We start from the raw sequence: 20,718 nt of genomic DNA, 5'->3' as shown, positions 1-20,718 counted from the left end.
GCGGTATGTGTGGAGAAAACCAGGCACTGCTCATCACCTGCCCAATACAATCCCAACAGTGAAACATGGCGGTGGCAGCATCATGCTATGGGGTGTTTTTCAGCTGCATGGACAGGACTAGTTGCAATGGAAGGAAAGATGAATGCGGCCAAATACAGAGATATCCTGAAAGAAAACCTCTTCCAGAGTGCTCTGGACCTCAGACTGGGCCGAAAGTTCACCTTCCAACAAGACAATGACAGAAGCACACAGCTAAAAGGAGCGGCTTCGGAATAACTCTGTGACCATTTTTGACTCGCCCAGCCAGAGCCCTCACTTCACCCCAATTGAGCATCTCTGGAGAGACCTGAAAATGGCTGCCCATCAACATTCACCATCCAACCTGACAGAACTGGAGAGGATCTGCAAAGGAAGAATGGCAGAGGATCCCCAAATCCAGATGTGAAAAACTTGTTGCATCATTCCCAAGAAGAGTCATGGCTGTACTAGCTCGAAAGGGTGCAAATACTCAATGCTGAGCAAAGGGTCTGAATACTTATGACCATGTCATATTTCAGTTCTTTTTTAATAAATGTGCAATAATATCTATCTTTTTTTGTTTATGAAACAGGGGTCTGAATAATTTCCATATCCACTATATGTAATGGGATGGAGAGCGCTCCCCTCTTCTGGCTAACTGCTCAGGTGCCACATTAAATAATGACTCCAATGAATGTCCGTATAACAGAAAGGTACATCACGGTGCACTAATGGGTTAAACTAGTTGTATGTTTTTTGTTTTAAATGTGGGAAGAAATGGTAAAGAATGAAGAAAACTCACACATACATGGTGACAACATACAAACTTCATGAATATGTTGCAAGAGTAGCATAGTTCTTGTATATGGGATGAAGTTGAATAAATAAGGATACCCTAATAAAACTAAAGGAGGGGGCACATACTTTTCATCATCCACACGTTACTCATTCATACAAATGGAAGAGACAAATTACACCAACATCATTTCAATGAATGTTTATTAGCCAACATTAATCTACTGAGCCTTAGCTTCAAGCTCCAGAACATTTCATTACATTGGCTGGAACAATCACTGCAACGGGGGCAACGCTCTAGCTTAATAGAAGCCGTTCTCACTTCACAATCCAGAGTCTACTTCCTCTATTGTTAAACACACAAAATGTTCACCTAACGTGACCAACATTCATGTAACACTGCAATGAACATAAGGATTTCCCATGGTAATGAATCCTTCCAGTTCAACCCCACCCTCCCAATTCTGTAGGAAGAATTTTTTGATCATTGCTGGACAACCCCCCTCCCCCACCCTTATAATTCAGCAGTATATGTAAACAGCCGCATCCATGCAACTACATGATAAGCTAGTGACATACTGAATGTGGCCACTGACTCAGGGCTACGGCTACCAATGACGCACACGGTGACACTTCAATCCAGCGAACAGCCATATCATCATTTAAGTGGCACAATTGCTGGTAATTTTATTGGGGCCTTAGAAGTCATCAAAATATGTGCATAACGCAAAGATGAGATTTATTGTACACATAGTTGGGACAAGTGGAGATTAGGTGGTCAGAAAGATTTCTCATGGACAACCTACATGCGATTACATTTAACCCATGCCTCAAGGTCTGACGTCAGGTGTACATCATCTCGGCCATGTGCGACATCTTCTTTGGAATATACAGGTAGTATTCCATGTATCCGGCGAGGTCTTCTATGGTTACATCATCCACTGATGCTCTAGCCTGTTCCGAGCAGGAGCGGGGAGATCCGGAGGAACCATTGCCCGCAGTTTGAGTTCGGTTTTGTAAAGACTGAGGGTAGTCCTCCTTCACCGTCTTCTCACATTCTGTAAGCATGTCCCGCAAACCAGAAAACGAATACACTTCCATGTTTTGCCAGTTGTCGCACTGACAATCACTACCATTGCAAGTACATTTCGCAGCCGTGCTGAGCTTAGATACTGAGTGAAAATCTGAAGGAAGGCTGGTCTTTGCATTTCCACTGGGCTCCAGAGGAATAGAAGAATCCGTCTTGCCCATTTGGGATGTAGTCTCTGATGTGGATAACCGTGAAGTGTCAAGGCCAAATCTCTTGTAGCCATTGATGGTAGTGCCGGACGGGTCACTGACAGCTGGACGGCTGCCAGAGGCCCCTCCTTCCACGGCATCACAAAGGCTCTTGTGCTTTAGTTGGGAGCTGCACGTGGTCTTTGTGCTGCAGTGTGTAAACTTTGGGGGGTGAAGAACGGGGGATTTAGAACGTCGTCTTCGTGGTGTTCTTCCAGCTCCTCTTGTGGTTTTTCTTGAGGATCTGCAAACAAAGATTATAAATAAATAGATGTACACAGACACTTGAACACCCGCCTCGTATATCACTTAAAATGTATTGTATTCTAGGCAAACATTGGGCACAATAATAAAACAGTACACTGTAAGCTAATAGACTGGATCATTTTTTTTCTTGAGTTCTTCCCCACTACACAGTACCAACAGATCATCTATAATAAAATAATTATTGCATTGGAGAACTGTAACAGGGTGTAGATCGCAAGAGCAGCCTCTCTGTCCACAGTGTACCAATGGACACCTGTTCACCAGTCTGGAAACGTAATGATTCAAACCTGGCAAACACAAAACTGCAGAAAAATTCCACAGTTTTTATAACAACAATAGCATTTGTGGCCATGAAACAGTTAAAAAGATTTCCCAGTTCGCGAACTGACCTCATTCTACTCCATCACCTCAGGATTATACCAATATGCAGCTATTCATACTATGTATCAGCACTGCCAACAAATTACACGTTTGTTTTGGCCAAACACTGTGTAGATTTGTGTTCTTATCACAGTCACACTAGTCGGCAAAGCTGGATTATAGTAAAACACTGACGAAACTCAAAGGGCATCTACAGCCATTCCTTTCCTAAGATACTATGCGTTTATATATGGACCATACAGCATGTATTTAACAAAGTACATAAAACAGCAATAAAATCAATATGCTGTGAAGCAGAGTACAAATTTCTGACAGAGACTGTGTTTGCACACAGGCAAGATTACCGCAACAGCTAAAGGCCCCACATTGCGGAAAAGCAGCTTTATTTGTTGCAGACTTGGATGTGTTTTTTTGAGTTAAAGCAAGGAATGGATTGTGCAGAAGATAGAAGTGTAAGTACTTACTACCGTATAGATTTCTCATTATCTTTGTAGTCATTATTGGCTTTGGCTCAAAAAAACTGAAGCAAAATCTGAAACAAAATGTTTTCCCATCTCAGGAGTTCAGCTGCACACCCCAATCCCTCCCCCTTTCCATCTCCTCTCCCCTCCACTTATTGTGAGCTGCACAGTTAACTCTGGATTTACAGACAACATTAACAGTTTTATTGATCAAGAAACTATACTAGCTCTTTTCAGGGCTCAGCAAGTGAAAGCAATATGCAGAGAAAGAACAGAGCATGAGTCATCAGCCCGCAAAACGGTGCTAATAAAAGCTACAAGTAACCCGGCCAAAATATATATAAATAAATATATATATATTAATAAATATATATAAAATAATAAACTTATAAAAAAAAATATTATACAGTGCTGTGTAAAGGTTTTATGTAGGCATGGAAAAATGCTGCAAAGTAAAAATGCTTCAAAATAGAAGAGTGTAAATCACATCAATATTTGGTGTGCCACCCTTTGCCTTCAAATCATTTTCTTCTAGGAAAACTTGTACACAGTTTTTGAAGGAACTCAGCAGGGAGGTTGTTCCAAACATTTTGCAGAACTAACTACAGATCTTTAGGCTTGCTCATATCCTGTCTCTCAAGATTGACAAATGATGTTTAGATCAGGGCTCTGTGGGAGCCATATCATCACTTCCAGAACTCCTACTCCAAGGGGTGGTTGTACCAAATATTGACGCGATTTAGATTTGTCTTTTGCACATTCACTTCATTTTGCTAATTGCCAAAAATAAACTATTAACACTTTTATTTTTGAAAGTGTTACTTTTTGCGCCTGCCTAAAAATCCTGTCCAGTACTATACATATTACATGCATAGGTAACTCAGCTATCTTTTTACACCAGGTGTCAATTTATATGTAGTTTAAATAGGCATTTACAACTAACAAATTTATTGCATATCCACAGATTTGCCAGAAAAAATGTGATAGATGCAGCTCCCACCTCTGGAAACCACATCTCTAACTAGAACGGGGGACCTGACCTCCATTTCACAGACATTAAAAAGGTTTAGTGACCTTCTCTGGATATGCTACAAATGGGTGGGATGGCAACACCCCTTTAACCAAGTGATAAAAATCATCTACACTGCCATTTCTTCTATGGGGAAAAAAAAAAAAAAAACAAGAAACAAAGCAACAGATTCACTATACAGCATGATGAGCTAGGTACACAGAATTATGCTTAATACACACTCACAAAACACCAAGGGACTGTTGTGGAAAGGTCAGCCGTTAAAGAGCAACTTTCATTTTTATTTTTTTTATACAAATGTGCGAAGATTTTTGTAATATATTACAAACCTAACTAACTTCCTTTTAATAGAAAAAAGGCTATAAAGTTCCCACAAGCAAAGCTCTAAGCATTGCCAGAGATGGTCTGTTTCTGTACAACTGTACCCAATGCAGTAGCTGTAGCATTTGCCAAAGGTGGAATTGTCACTTCAATAAGCTGTACCTCCAGTTTTATACAACATATAAACAGGAGATATACAGGCAGTAGTCACCTATTACTCAGCTTAATGAAGCCTTACCCATGCCAGCTTTCCTTTAGAGAACCTAACACTTTAGGTTTCGCATCTTCAAGGGTCGCTCTTCCACACGATCTTGAACTAGAGCTGTCAGCTCCACACAATGATGCTGTGCATCTGCAACACAAAAAAAAAAACAAGTTAAAATCTCTACTACAGCTAATTTCATCAAGTACGGTGTGAAATATCCTTTTTAGATTTCCCCTTTGTTATGTTAAAAATTGCCCATTTCCCTATAAATATCATGCAGAGTAGCTGAGAGGAGTCACCCTGGCCTGCTGTCAGAGGAGAGGAGTCACGCTGAGACACAGGAGGGGGTGATCACTTCAGATGCAGATATGTTTGATTCTTTACCTACCTAGGATCATTGTCCTTGTGTTTTAAATCTGTGAATTTTAATGAGTCTTTTTGCTAATTATTATTAGTAGTAGTATCATCATTTTTACATAGCATCATTAATTCCATGGTGCTTTACTTTTGAGGGTTTACAAACGGTACTCAAAATATACAGATATAATACTAACAATGACCGACTGACACAGTGGGGTAGAGGGACCACCCTTGTAATAAATGTAGGTACCTTTGTCCCGTGATCATTCTAAATTTGCATCTTTTTTCACTGCAGTTTTTTCTGAATATAGTGGTAAAAAGAAAACTCCAAAGCACATGTGAACCACAAAACAATGGGATACACAGAAAAAAATGCTTGTTCCATATTCCATACTGTCCATTGATGTTAAGAAGTGACCTACCCCTAACTACTCTCAGTATGGCTTCCAATGGCCGCAGCCCCAACTCCACTTCTGTCTCTGGACATAAATCAGCAAAGTAGTGTATATCAGGAATTCATTTTAAGACAACCTACAGCTCTATCCAGGCAAAGCTCCTCTGTGCTTGTCAGCCACATCTTTAGATCAGGCAGAGTTTAGTTTTAAGATACAATACAGAACACAGATTGTGTGAGGCATCCAGGGTAAAACTGACTAAACCCTGTCCGTCGCAGAGGCGATAGCTGGAAAGCGGTAACTTACCCCTCAGCGTCGACCCGCAGCTTTTTAAATGCACTCTGGAGGTTTTCCTCCTCACCATCTTTGGCTTCCGACTCCATCACTGACTCTCGCAGGCAGATGTGAAAGCAAGAACCGCAGCCGAGATCTGCAACACAACAGCAGGGAGGTCAGTGAAACAAAGAAATCTCTATTTCCTACATAATCTGTTATAAAATGGAATGATAATAACAAAGCCGCGATACACAGAAATATGATGTAGCCGCTGCATGGAATGAAGATGTCTCTGTGTTCTGGCCTAGGACAGATGCTGGAGGTCTCACGAGGTGAATCCTTCTAGTTTAAACCAGTAGCAGACAAGCACTTTCTTACTGCCTGACTATTACCCAGTACAGTGACACAAAGCAATCTCCATACACAGCTAAAGGGGTTTTCTAGGAATTTATTAGGAGCTATCTGTAACAGCAGATCACTGTGCGTCTAATAGCTAGGGTCAACATGATCAGCTGCCTGTTGGCCTATTATACAGTGTATGGAGTAGGAGCACTATGCTGTACACTGAGTAGGGGCTATGCTAAGTAGCTCATTCCAGTCCGTCCTCTGATCCCATTTGTGTAAACGAGCAATAGTACTACAGCTTTATCAAAATGCAATTGAGCTCGTTGGAGCAATGAACGTATTGCCATTGTTCCCAAGTTGAGGTGAATTTGTATTTTATCCTGGACAATCCCTTTAAGTGGCAATGCCCTCATTTCTCTAAAGAGATGATTTGCAAAGCGGCAAAAACAGGGATACCTCAGCAACAGAGGCATTGACACACAAGGTGCTGTTTAATTCAGGTGGCCCTAACCTGTGCATGGGGCATGGTTGATATGCTAGGTTCTGATGGCAGACTTCCTTTAAAGCTGACCAGGCTTCAGAAACCACTGGGGGCTATTATTAGAGAAGCTGCAGTAAATAAAACTTGCTAGGCAATGAACAACTCACAACGTATTAAAACCATACATGCTGTAATGCTCCCCTTACTGATCCCCGACCACTTCTATTCTGACACCTATCAGTTCCTCAATGATCTCTACAGGTCTCAAAACACAAGAAATACGAGGCTATTTAGGAAATTGTTCCCTCCTTTAATAGCCAAACATGTAATGCACAGATCTGTCTGAAAGGTCAGAGTCAGGTCTGTGGAGACATTAAGCAAAACCAACTCCTACTCCGACTCTTTCATACATAGCTGACCGCCCGACAGCAGAGCCGCCTGCGCATGCCCATAAGGGGGCGTTCACACTACCGTTGGTGTCCGATTGCAGTGTCCGTTGCTACTGTCCGTTCAAGATTTTAGCAAAGGACACTAGCTAGTATCTGTTGCTAAAATCTTGTACGGACAATAACCATGGACAATGCTGAGCGGACACCAACGTTAGTGTGAACACCGCTTATGCTATAATATAATACAGTAATATCTAAAAATCCTGGATTATTTGGTAAATATAGACCCCACACTTTTAGACCACAGGCTGAACAGATCTGAATTCAAGATTTTTGAATTGACACTGTAATTAGTTATATTTTAAAATATGATCCCATTACGATCCCAACTTGAATTTTGGTACAGATGTGGCTTGGAGTATAGCAGGCACATATGCATTTTTGGAAATTTTTAGATTGAACGTTTTTTTGGAAATGCATTTTAAAATTTTGTGTTTGCGTTCACATGGGTAAAATATTAACAAAGATACTCTTGTGACATATCTGCTGAAAGCCTGGACAGTTCTGAGTAGAACGGTGTTTATTTTGTTTCTCTATGGTTTTTCTAGTCTGAGTTATGAGGAGAAATGTAAAGGCAGGCAACACAGAAATTCGCACTTTTTCTGAACTTTGAAAATCAATTAAAAATAAAAAAAAAAATTTCTAGAATTTTTTCTTCTTCACATTTTGAATTCTCTGACACACTATTACCAAATAACAAAATCTCAAAAGAATTAAAAATTTAGAGGTAAAAATCATTGATTCACTTGACATGGAATGACCCTTCTATATAACGGTAAGTAAGAGAAATAAATTAAAAATAATAATTTTATGTTGGAGCCAGAGTCAGTAACAATTTTTTTGTCCCAACTCCACACCCCTGGTCAAAGTGATAGACACTCAGGCAGCTGCTCAGTCCTCTGACCAACAGAGAACAAGCTAAGGCCCGATTCACATCTGGGTTCGGGCCATTCCTTTCCCCTCTTCGCATGAAATATGTGGAGAGAAAAGTCCTGTAAGCGGCGCTTTTCTCACCGCATTTTTCATGTGGAAACCACACGGACCTCATTATAGTCTATAACCGCTTTTTTATGCGGATAGGTTTCCGTTTGGGAGCGTCCCCGAGCGGACTTCCAGAATGGAAACCCAAACTCAGATGCCAACCGGGCCTGAACAGTCTAGACATTTTATCTGGACAGAGATTTCTGCAGCTTGAATTTTTTATTTTTTTTTTAAATCACAGAGGACTGTTCAGACTGGATATAACTGTAGTTGTGACAAGTACTAAGCCTGTACAGCTTTCAGGATCTAGATGTTAACACAAATGGTCCATGCTCTGACATCTGAAAACAGTGAAATAACGCATGATAGAAGTTCCAGAGCTTTCCATCCCAGTCATAGCATCAGGACACACACGGTCACATATACAGACTCTAAGGCTGGTCTTACGCAACTGAGGTCCGCAATTTATAGAGCAGATCCATAACGGCCATAAATTACGGCACTGCATGGACTCGCCCATAGAACTCTATGGGTGAGTGCCGCAGTTCACGGGCATCTGCGGAGTCTGTGTTGCTTATCGGCAACTAGCGGACCGTAAAATTGTTACAGCCATGTAAGACCAGCCTAACTACTATGGAGCATTCGCATTTTTATACATAGCAGGAAGCTTAGTGAGTCACTGTATACACATACAACTTTCATTAGGTAATCCCAATCACTGTTATGTAACTAGAAATACTACAGAGTCATTCACCACATACCAAGCAACTTCTTATTCGTGTTTTAAGATGGTATTAGGCAAATTAACTCTCCTCCAGAAGGTAGAATATTTGTAGAGTCAACCATAGGTAGCCACCATGTCAGTGTCAAAGTCTTATTGTACCATGAAGGTATTCACTGATCGCAGTAGACGTAACCTCTAGAGCAGCGATCGCACGGGTCTGCTGCCACTTCACCCATCTTTATATCCAAGCTCAGCACTTCAAGGAGGTATTCTCCTATTCTGTGGGTCAGTACAATTATGGGGTTGATAATATACACAGGCTTTTGTTAAGGTGGTAAAACATAACAAAAATTCTAAATTTTCTAACTAATAATATATTTCACTCAGTCCTGATTTCCCATAAGGTTATTTATATTTCCATGTATGGAGCTATGTAAGAAGTCTTTTTTTTTCTTTTGCAGGGCAAGTTGTACTTTTCTTTTATACCATTTTGGGGATTGTCTGACGCTTTGATCACTTTTTATTCAATTTGTTGGAGAGCAAAACAGAGTTTTACTTTTAGAACCCCTGGGCGGCTCAATCCCACCCACTTCCCTAGTACTGTAATTCACCAAACTCGAAACACATGGTCCTGCAGCAGTATCATCATAGACAACGTTAGCATACCTCTACAATATACTATCAATGTCCACGCAGTGGGGGCTGACTGCTATGCCACTAGGGGGCCAAACACTACAGCAAGTTGCCGGCAGCACTAGCAAGGTGTCATGCCACTTATTTCCCTGACAGATATGAATGGCTCATCCTAGGTGGCCATATTGACAGCCAAGATAGTCAAGCTATCAAGTGATGGGGTTCATTCCGAAGTAATGTGGTCGGTAGGGGTGACAGCCTTTGGTACCACCAGTCAGACACAGTATATTACTACTATACTGGTCATATATCACCACACTATACACACTACAACTTCTCATTAAAAGAACAGTGGTCTATTAGTGGCACTGGGCAGATATGCCTGGTATCCCTGTGCCAAGGATGAGAATATAGCTCATCTTCTGGTAAGGTCTACACTCTTATTTGCACTGAATGCAGATTTCTAGATACTGTACAATTACCCAAGTCATTAGACTTGGCATGAGGATGGTATTTGTCCATAGGAATCAGAAGACAAGTTGGAGATCTCATACTCAAACATTAGGGAAACCTACATCAGCATCTTTAGTAGGGGATTTGTTACCCCAAACGCTTGACTGACTGGGATCTACATTAATGAACCAGATGTCAAAAATCTATTCTCAGCTTAAACCCCAAGACTTTTTTTTGATACATACCGTATTTTTCGGACTATAAGACGCACTAAGGTTTTAGAGGAGGAAAATAGGGAAAAAAAAAATTAAGGAAAAAAAATTGGTGAAATATTTAATAACCTAATAATATAATATTTCACCAATGTAAATAGAACCGGGGGCTTTCGGACACAGGGATACCAAATGTGTATGTGTTTCACAGTAATGTTTTTGTTTTATATGTATTGTAGGGATATGGGGGTGATTTGAACATATCTATCTAATCTATCCTATCTATCTATCATTCTATCTGTCTGTCTGTCTGTCTGTCTATCTATCTATTCTATCTAATCTCATCCATGGATGGAAAGAGACACCCTGCAGTGAAGCTATGTAAGAAGAGAAAAAGGGGCGGGCCAGACGGGTGAAGGAGGTGTGGTTTTCTAAGCAAACTTGAAAACACGCCTCTTTCACCCGTCTGGCTCGTCCCTCCTTCACTGCCTCTTAGATCTTGCTTCTGCAATGAAGCCACACAGGCAGGGAAGTAGGGGCGGGCCAGACGGGTGAAGGAGGCGTGGTTTCAAGCTTGCCGAGGAAAACCACGCCTCCTCCTCCCGTTTGGCCCGCCCTTCCTTCCCTGTCTGTGTGGTTTCATTGCCGGAGCCAGATCTGAGAGGCAGTGAAGGAGGGACAAGCCAGACGGGAGAAGGAGGCGTGGTTTTCTCGGCAAGCTTGAAACCACGCTTCCTTCACCTGTCTGGCCCGCCCCTACTTCCCTGCCTCTCATATCTCGCTCCTGCAAACACGCGACACAGACAGGGAAGGAGGGGCAGAGCAGGCAGGCACCGTGCTGCTCTTCTTTTCATTCGCACAGACGGGACACAGACGCTGCACACGCTGCATTCGGACTATAAGACGCACACACATTTTCCTCCCATATTGGGAGGAAAAAAAGTGCGTCTTATAGTCCGAAAAATACGGTAATTGTGCATGATACTTTTTAAAAACTCTTGCAGGGCCATCTTCAACACCATTTAAAGAGTCTGTCACCATGGTATGGCTGTCAAACCGGTCCAAGTTACCACAAAATCTTGACAAAAGGAAACGCTTTTCTTCTGAAATAATTTAGCATTAACCACAGTATTAGGCCTGATTCACATCTGCGTTTAGTATTCCATTCGGGGAATCTGCTTGGGGACCCCTTGAATGGAATACCGAACGCATTAAAAAGTGGTTAGCTAGGAAAGCACACGGACCTCACAGACTATAATAGGGTCCTTGTGTTTTCCACGTGCTGTCCGCATGAGTGATGGAAAGAGGAAAGTATTTCTTGAAGTCTTTATCTCTCCACATGTTCCGTATGGACACTGCGCAGAAAACACACGGACCCCATTATAGTCTGGGGTCCGTGTGCTTTCATCAGCTCAGTGCTTATCAATGCGTTCGGTATTGCGTTCAGAGGTTGCTCAAACGGACTCCCCGAACGAATACTGAACGCAGATGGTGAACCAGGCTTTAAACAGAGTGGTCCATCCGCAAGGCTAGTATTTCACGGTGACTACTGGTCGCAACCTTAGCATCTTCCTTCAGGGAAAAAAATGTCTGATTGACAATCCAAGAATCAAGGCTTTGTGTTACCACTGTTTTAGTGGTTCCCCAACTGACCCAAACAACAGAGATACAATGTTATGAGATTGATAGAAGCTATGCATACAAGACTGTTGACATGATCAGGACAGGTTTTCATATGCTGAATAAAAATGTTTAGATTCAATGACAACAAGCAGGGGTTTGTGAGATGAAGGAGTCTGGTGCCTAGTAAGGGCTTATTCACATGTTGCAACAATACCTTGACAGGTGAATAAGGCCATATTTAAGCAATAAGAAGGTCTGAAGTTCAGTTCCAGGTTACATAATCTTTGTTCAAAGGTGATTAACACTGCACTGTCACGTACAGCCCCAGACATACAGTAGGTCACGAAACTAGATGTAGAAGGAAAATCTGAGACATCTTGTACAATTAAGGCACTTAAAGAGGACCTTTCATCAGATCGGGCACATGCAGTTCTATATACTGCTGGGAAGCTGACAGTACGCTGAATTCAGCGCACCGTCGGCTTTCCCGATCTGTGCCCGGTGTAAAGCGCTATCGGTCCCGGGACCGTAGCGCTTTACAGTCAGAAGGGCGTTTCTGACAGTTAGCCAGGGACGCCCTTCTGCCCAGCAGTGCCTATCGCGCTGTACAGTGTGAGTGGGGAGGAACGCCCCCTCCCTATGCTCACACAGCTTGTCCATAGACGAGTATTATCAGGAGGGGAGGCAGCGTTCCTGGGACCGATAGCGCTTTACACCAGGCACAGATCGGGAAAGCCGATAGTGTGCTGAATTCAGCGCACTGTCAGCTTTCCAGCCGTATGTAGAACTGCATGTGCCCGATCTGATGAAAGGTCCTCTTTAATGAATGTAAAGGAACATGGAGCACTCGCCATAGCAACAAATTTGGTCTCAGCTTGCATTCTGAAGGGCTTTAGATAAATGAGCACTGGTCTCTGATTGGCTACTACGGGTGACTACTTCTTTTTCTTTCAACATTGTGACCATTGTGGACCCTGAGGCCCAATACAAGTCCTCAGCAGTCCCTGAAGTCAGTCAGAAGACCCAAAGACAGCAACACAGACCACAGGAGAGGTGAGTAACACTGTTTTTCACGTTTATTCATCCATAACTGGCAACTTGCTCCTTTGATCACTAATGTGCTGTGCAACATGGCGGTAGCAGTTAAATATGTTTGGGGGAGGAGACTGACTCCCTTTAACTGAAACACATAAAAGAGGCAAAAATGTAAACTTATGTGTGGGTATACAATCATGTCCAACAGTACAAAACTACCACACAATTGATTAATAAAACATAATAAATTTTATTAATACCTACTAAAACAGTAGAATCACATGACATATATGAGAGACAATTACATAATACAATTCTATTGCTATAAGCAAGTGGGGGTAGACAAAACTACATAGTACCAACTAGCCAGTAATAGGTAGAAAACAGATGGCCAATAACAGTTACATGAAGTAGGAATGGTCCTGGATAAGAACAACAATATATAATAACTAGCTGGTACCCGCGACTTCGTCTGCGGTGATTGTAGGAGTGGGTATATACAGGCGCGGGTAAGGTTTTCGTACTGTGTATAAGGTATGGGATATGAAATGTAACTTTGTATCTTGTTGTTGCTGTAATTCAGAGAATACGTGAGACTTTTGTGTTGAAGTTACTTTGTATTTGAGCTGCTGTATATACGGTGTTGTGAGAAACTGTACATAGTGACTTTGGGACAGAAGTATTTGAAGTTAACCCTTTCCCGCCGATGGCATTTTTTGATTTTCGTTTTTGACTCCCCTCCTGTTAAACCCCATAACTTTTTTATTTCTCCGCTCCCAGAGCCATATGAGGTCTTAATTTTTGCGGGACAAATTTTTCTTCATGATGCCACCAGTAATTATTCTGTATAACGTACTGGGAAGCAGGGAAAAAATTCAGAATGGGGTGGATTTCAAGAAAAAATGCATTTCTGCGACTTTCTTACGGGCTTTGGTTTTACGGCGTTCACTGTGCTACCAAAATGACATGTCCCCTGTATTCTGTGTTTCGTTACGATTCCGGGGATACCAAATTTATATGGTTTTAGTTACATTTTGACCCCTTAAAAACAAATCCAAAACTGTTAAAAAATTTTTTTTTGAAAAGTTGCCATATTCCGACAGCCGTAACTTTTTTATACGTCCGTGTACGGGGATGCATAGGGCGTCTTTTTTTGCGGGGCCGGGTGTACTTTGTAGTTCTACCATCTTCAGGAAATGTTATTGCTTTGATCACTTTTTATTCAAATTTTTATCAGAATCAAAACAGTGAAAAAACGGCGGTTTGGCACTTTTGACCATTTTTCCCGCTACAGCGTTTACCGAACAGGAAAAATATTTGTATAGCTTTGTAGAGCGGGCGATTTAGGACGCGCGGATACCTAACATGTATGTGTTTCACAGTTTTTAACTACTTTTATATGTGTTCTAGGGAAAGGGGGGTGATTTGAATTTTTAATCCTTTTTTTTTTTTGTTTTTAATATTTTTTTTACTTTTTTAAACTTTTTTTTTTGCATTTATTAGACCGCCTAGGGGTATTGACATGGGTGGGCGGTGTCGCAGATTGTCAGAGCGGTGGGGGTTGGCAAACATGGCTGCTCCGGAGCGTTAAAGAGAACCTCAGGGAGTATCAGTAAGGTGAGGGGCAAAGTGGTAAAGTCTATATATATGAGATTGTGTGGGGTTAGGGGCGAGGCTGTAGAGGGCAATATGAATTTTGTGGCTTGCTATGGTCCAAAGTGTGTGAGATTGCAGAGATGGTGGTGTGAGTTTGGGGTTTGTGGGGGTCCTGGGAAAAACGTATGTGCGCTATTGTGACGAAAAGTAGCCTATTGCGCAATGGGGTGTATTAACTATGTTTGTGGAAAATTTCAGCCAAATCGGTCGAGCGGGTTTTGCGTGATTGACTAACAAACATCCGAACACACAAACCCACAAACATCCAAACTCACAAACTTTCACATTTATAATATTAATAGGATATATGGTGCAAGATGTACCTAACCATAAACAGCAGTGTGACAAAGCAGTGTGACGCGTCGGGCGTTTCCTTTCTTGTTGGTAGGTAAGATGGCAACACTGTATTGTTATACCACCTAGGAGAGATACTGGGTTCCTGGCTTTGTCACACTGCTGTTTATGGTTAGGTGCATCCTGCACCATACATTATTATATATTGTTGTTCTTATCCAGGACCATTCCTACTTCATGTAACTGTTATTGGCCATCTGTTTTCTACCTACTACTGGCTAGTTGGTACTATGTAGTTTTGTCTACCCCCACTTGCTTATAGCAATAGAATTGTATTATGTAATTGTCTCTCATATATGTCATGTCATCCCTTTAACTGAAGATTCAGGCAAGGTTCGCACCAGGCTCTCCATTACTCGGATCCATTACTCCGCTGTGGGATCCGAACGATGGAGAGGCCATTTGCTAAACCAGTAGTTACCCTAGACTATAATAGGGCCTACTGAGTGTCCGCAATTTTTATACCGAAACTGGTGTAGAGAAAAGTCCTCTGTGCAGGACTTTCCTTTTCCACTACTTTTTGGTAGAATTTACGAAGACTGCGATGAAGATGTGAACCTAACCTCACACTGCAACTGGCACACAGCATCTAATAAATGTGAGACAGGCACTGTATTCCTGGATAAGAAGGGAAAGCTGCCCTTCAGGAGACGGAAAAGGCCGAGTATGAATCCTTTCAGCAGACAAACCACTTGTTATTTGACTCTCCACAGACATATAATGAGTAGCCAAGTGTTTGTCTGCCTATAAAAATAACAATAGCCCCCTAACCCCCATAGCTGTAAACAGGAGGAAGTGCATAGAAGACGTAGTCCAAGGGAGGTACTAACCCAGTGCAGCAAGCACAGAAAATGAAAACATGTACAACCTGCTCTCTGCTTTATATCTTCATATATCCATGCCCAGTCTCTGAATAGGCAGGGGTACCAGAGACTGGTCATGGACACTGCCTAAACAGAGTAGATAATTGATAGCATATGCCACCAGTTCTAAACAGATCTTGGGTCTTAAAGGGATCCTATCATACAAACACTTTTTTTTCCTGAGCAACACCTCAGAATAGCCTTTAGAAAGGCTATTTTTTATGTAGATTGTGAGCCCCACATAGAGCTCACAATGTACATTTTTTCCTATCAGTATGTCTTTGGAATATGGGATGGAAATCCATGCAAACACGAGGAGAGCATACAAACTCCTTGCAGATGTTTTTTTTTTGCCCTTGGCGGAACTTGAACACCAGGACTCCAGCGCTGCAAGGCTGCAGTGCTAACCACCCCCCTTAAGAAAGGCTATTCTTCTCCTACCTTTCGTTATCTTCTCCGCACCGCTGTTCCGTAGAAATCCTGTTTTTTGTCAGTATTGGGGCGTCCCCAATGCTGCGAGAACTCTCTCCAGCGCCGCCTCCATCTTCGTCAGCAATGTCCTCTTCATCCGGTGCAGGTTTCAGACTTCTAGGCCTCAGGCAGAGAAGACTGCGCATGCCCACAGGCCATGAGAAAATGGCCGCTTACAATACTGTGTAAGCGGCTATTTTCTTGTGGCCTAGAAGTCTGAAATCTGCACTGGAAGAAGACGACGTTGCTGACGAAGATGTAGACGGTGCTGGAGAGAGTTCTCTCGCAGAATTAGGGACACCCCCAGTGCTGTTTGAGCGCTGGGGCCTGCCCCCAGTGCTGTGAGAGAATTCATTTGCATACCGACAAAAAAAACAGGATTTCACCGGTGAACGGCAGCGTGGAGAAGACAACGAAAGGGAGGAGAAGAATAGCCTTTCTTAAGGCTATTCCAAAGTGTTACTCAGAAAAAAAAAAGTGTTTGAAACATAAGATCCCTTTAATGTATGAGAACTACAGTGGATTACAAATGGAGGTGTTGCCCAAAAAAACTCCAAACAATCTGACCACTATTTTAGTTAAAGCAGTGATCAGGATGTTATGGGCAACACCTCCAGGTCTCACAGGTAGGAAACACTCTCCTAGTTGCCTAGTGTCTCCCAGCATACTTGCTAGGTTACATGCACAGATACAGTGGGCACTCTGTCTCATACTGTAAAGGAAGCCACTAGCCCTGAGCCTTTCCAGTGGTCAACCTTGGCCACCACTCACCTGACTTTAATGTTACATGACTAGACATGACGTGTGGAGCATTAGACTACTGCAGCTATACTAGAGGAGTGAGGTGCACATGAGCATGAGAGAGCTCACCCACTGACACCTCCGCTGCTGCTAGGCTCCTTACAGTGTCTATAAGGTTACAGGTATAGCTCCCATAGGTGCTCGTCCTGTGCTTGTGTCTATAGGAAATATTACTGAGAGCTCCTAAAGAAACAACTGGCGGATCTATACTGAAGGGCCAGCAGCAGACACAGTCACCCGACTGGACACCTCTCTACTCTCCTTAGGCACACCCACATTAACCACGACCTCGGGCCCTTATACATGCCCACTCTCCCCGCGCTTTTAGCAGTCTTACCATGAAGACCCGTTCGCTGTCTCTGGTCACCTTCTCTGAGACTTCCGTGAGGCGAACACTAAGCAGCGACCTCTTCGAAGACTCCTTGTTTGCTCAGAACACCCGACGGTGACTCTGCAACCCTGATACAGATGACGTCATCGGCCTGCAGCTATAGAGACGTGAGAAAACATAGGCTAGAGCGTCGAGCGACAGAGGCAACGTCGTATCAGATCATGTGACTGGCTTGCGTGTCAGGCCTCGCTCTTAGATGGAACGCATGGCCTAGGCGCCATGTTGCTGTTTATATTATAATGTAGTTACTCAGGAACTGTTCTCATGCTTTGCCTTGATGCGATTTAAATAATTTTTTTGCTGATATTAAAAGCCAATTAAATAAGAAATCAATTTCGTATTTTTATTTCTTTACTATATTCGTTTTCATTCCTGCTATTACAGGTTGAATCTACCACATATTGTTGTGGGTTTGTCATCCATTATCCATGCAGAGCAGTCTTCTGCCTAAGCTTCATCCCCAGATTGTGGCCCTGTGGAATATGCAGTGGTGGTCAGCTTTCCGCCATGAGTTTGTACACTGCCCTCAGGCACAATGGGGATATTCAGTTTGAGTCTTGTGCCATGGGCAAAATCGAGAATGACACTTCTTTTTTCAGCATGTTGAGAAAAAAGAAGCTTCTGTCACTGCCTCACTTTGGAAACAATGGGAGGGAGATTCTGGACAGAATTTTTAACAAAATTTGCTTTGGAATCTCCCACAAAATGACTTCCAAACTCTTCTGACCAGCCCTTAGCTTCGACGGCTCCCTGTGCTGAATTCTCCGTTGCTGCATTTCCCCAGGTGTGGTAGGACAAATGGGAGATGCAATGAAAGTCAGCACTACATAGATATGGGGGAAAATGGTAGGGCATTTCAATGGGGAGTGCTCGTATGCCGGCTCCCATTGAAATGAATGGGATCTGCTTTATACGCGCTGATTCTGAACGTGTTTTAACGTTCAGAATCAGTCAGCGTATCCAAAGTGTGAATGCACCCTAGTAAAGGGTTTTCCAGCTCCAAATGAATTTTCTTATCTATCAGTGTATGAAACAGCAGCCCTAACAAATTCTCCACATTTTACTACGAGACAAAAGTAGAGCTATACGATTTCATCCAAATTTTCATTTTTTGTTTTCACTTGCAATATAGTATGGGTGCTGGACATGCTGCCTCTTAATCCCCCACCAATTCCTACACACATATACATTCGTTGACAAAAAAAATAATACACCCAGGAGGAGTTGTTGAAATGGAATGAAACTTTATGTGTGTGAATGTAATGATGATATATGTAAATGGTTACAATATTAGAGTGAAAATATAGGTTTATTGGAGAAAACTGTGCAAATGGAAGGAAGTTCTAGTTCATACCTCCCAACCATCCCAGATTTAGCAGGACAGTCCCAGATTGTGTCCCGGTCTGCATGTCCCAAATTCAACTCATCTGCATCCGCAGAGACAACTATACTGCAACCTGAAAAATAAATTTAACCTATTATTTATATTGCATGGCTTAAATTTCCCCAGAAAAACTAACACAGTCACATGGCCCTTTTAAAACCATGAACGTCTATGGGTCTATTCACATGTGTGTTTTTTTGAAAGATAATTTTTCATGGCCATCAATAGACCTAGTATAATGTAAATAGAATTATAGACGTTCATGTGTTTCAAGTGGCCGACTTTAGGTCAGACTAAGGCCTTAACCTTTTTTTAATGCCTTTCTCATCCACCAAAAATACAAATGATCAATAAATTATGTGTATCCAAACATGCTAAAATTACAAGTCAACTCAGAAAAACAAGCCCCCATAAAAAAAGAGTTTGTTAAAAAAAAAAAAACATGCTCAGACTTAAAAGGGGTTTTACCATCTCCCTCTCTTACACGTTTGCGTGCTCTCTGTTCTTCTCACTTCCTGTATTCTTCAACAAGCTTGTGGGTGGGCTGTGACTGTTTGATGGACAGGACACTATGAAGTACCCCAGAAGATACAGATATTGCCATCACCATGAGAGATAATTTTGTTATGATTACTAGAAATCTATTACAATGCAGACCAAATATGCACAGTATCTGTATATTACATTACACAGGTTTGGAAAGAAAATTAACTTATATGCTGCTAGGAAAGTCAATGGACTTGCAATAAACTAAATGTTAATAGAGATGAGTGAATAGTATTCGATCGAATACCTCCCCTGCATAGTTATTGGTGTAAAAAAAGAGCCAGGGAAGGTGGGAGGGGCATCAAATTTTTACTGCGGTTAGCACGTGGTATGCGACTGATTACACCAATAACTATGTAGGGGAGGCATTCGATCAAATACTACTCGCTCATCTCTAAATGTTATCTTTGTGTTTACATAGAGTGATAATGAAAGTCTCTATCAGCAAACTGCAATTACCTGACCTGATTGCCAGGACCTAAAAGCTTTGAGAGAAAGCATAATCCAAAAACTCATCCCCCCTCCAGAGAGCAATGTCTCTCATTATCCATTCTATAACACTAGGTAAGGAGAGATACAGAACTAGATGCCTTGACAACATTGTGTAAACAATGCGGGCAGGGGTGTAACTTCTGTGATAGCTGTTGTAGTGGCTGCCACAGGGCCTGGGACATTAGGGGGCCCAGTGGCAGCAGTTACCGCCACCATCTTTTTTCTGCTGCAGGAGCCGAGATTGGTAAGTAAGGCCGTGGGCCTGCAAACCCCACAAACATTATCATTATATTCGGAATCTTTTCAGACCCCCCAAGTATAATGATCGAAGGGCTATGAGAAGTAAAGGAACATAAAAAACACTGCTACTTACCTCTCCTGGCTCCGGCAGGCTTTCGGCCTACTTGGTGACGTCACATGGGTCAGGGCCTGCAGTCCTTATGCATCGTGGCTTTAACATAAAAAGCTTCCCGGCTGCTCTGTCTCAGGTTTCTGCTCCCCGAGTGTTCAGAGAGCTGCAGGTGCGAAGTGAGTAACGTCATCACATCGCGTCTACAGCCCCGAGGTCAACTCATCAGCGTCCGGAAAGGATGCCGATGAGTTGAATCCAGGATATACCTACCGGCAACCGGGACTGGGTGACAGGACCCACAATCCAAGATTGCCTTGCTGAAACCGGGACGGTTGGGAGATAGAGCATGGTGTGGCACATAAATAGGGGCATGGCATGCAAAAAGAAAGTGCCCTAAAATAGTTGTTCTCATTCATTGTTATTGAGGTAAAACGTTCCATTGTGATTTTGAGTTAGCTTCTAAACACTTCCCATTCACTTAAATGGGGGTGCTCGTAGAGAAAAAAGCAGCCCATTCATTTAAATGGGGAGCGCTCATATGCTGGCTCCCATTGAAATGAATGGGATCTGCTTTATACGCACTGATTCTGAACGTGTTATAACGTTCAGAATCAGTCAGCATATCCGAAGTGTGAATGCACCCTTACAGAGTTATTCACTAGTAAAGTCACACATGCCAGACTTC

At 42.3% G+C, this 20,718-nt stretch overlaps 1 protein-coding gene across 1 annotated transcript; it reads right to left on the bottom strand.

Moving 5' to 3' along the window:
- Positions 1-1,000: 1,000 nt before the first annotated feature.
- On the bottom strand, positions 1,001-17,367 carry OSER1 (oxidative stress responsive serine rich 1). Its single transcript, XM_075277078.1, has 4 exons — positions 17,206-17,367; positions 5,818-5,941; positions 4,790-4,903; positions 1,001-2,335 (listed from the first exon to the last, which is right to left on the bottom strand). Exons 2-4 carry the CDS (start codon positions 5,892-5,894, stop codon positions 1,657-1,659), a joined length of 870 nt encoding a protein of 289 aa, XP_075133179.1. The 5' UTR covers positions 5,895-5,941; positions 17,206-17,367; the 3' UTR covers positions 1,001-1,656.
- Positions 17,368-20,718: the final 3,351 nt, after the last annotated feature.

The sequence above is a fragment of the Leptodactylus fuscus genome, chromosome 6 (assembly GCF_031893055.1).
Source record: "Leptodactylus fuscus isolate aLepFus1 chromosome 6, aLepFus1.hap2, whole genome shotgun sequence".
Classification (NCBI taxonomy): domain Eukaryota; kingdom Metazoa; phylum Chordata; class Amphibia; order Anura; family Leptodactylidae; genus Leptodactylus; species Leptodactylus fuscus.
This window is presented reverse-complemented; position numbering and strand designations above follow the sequence as displayed.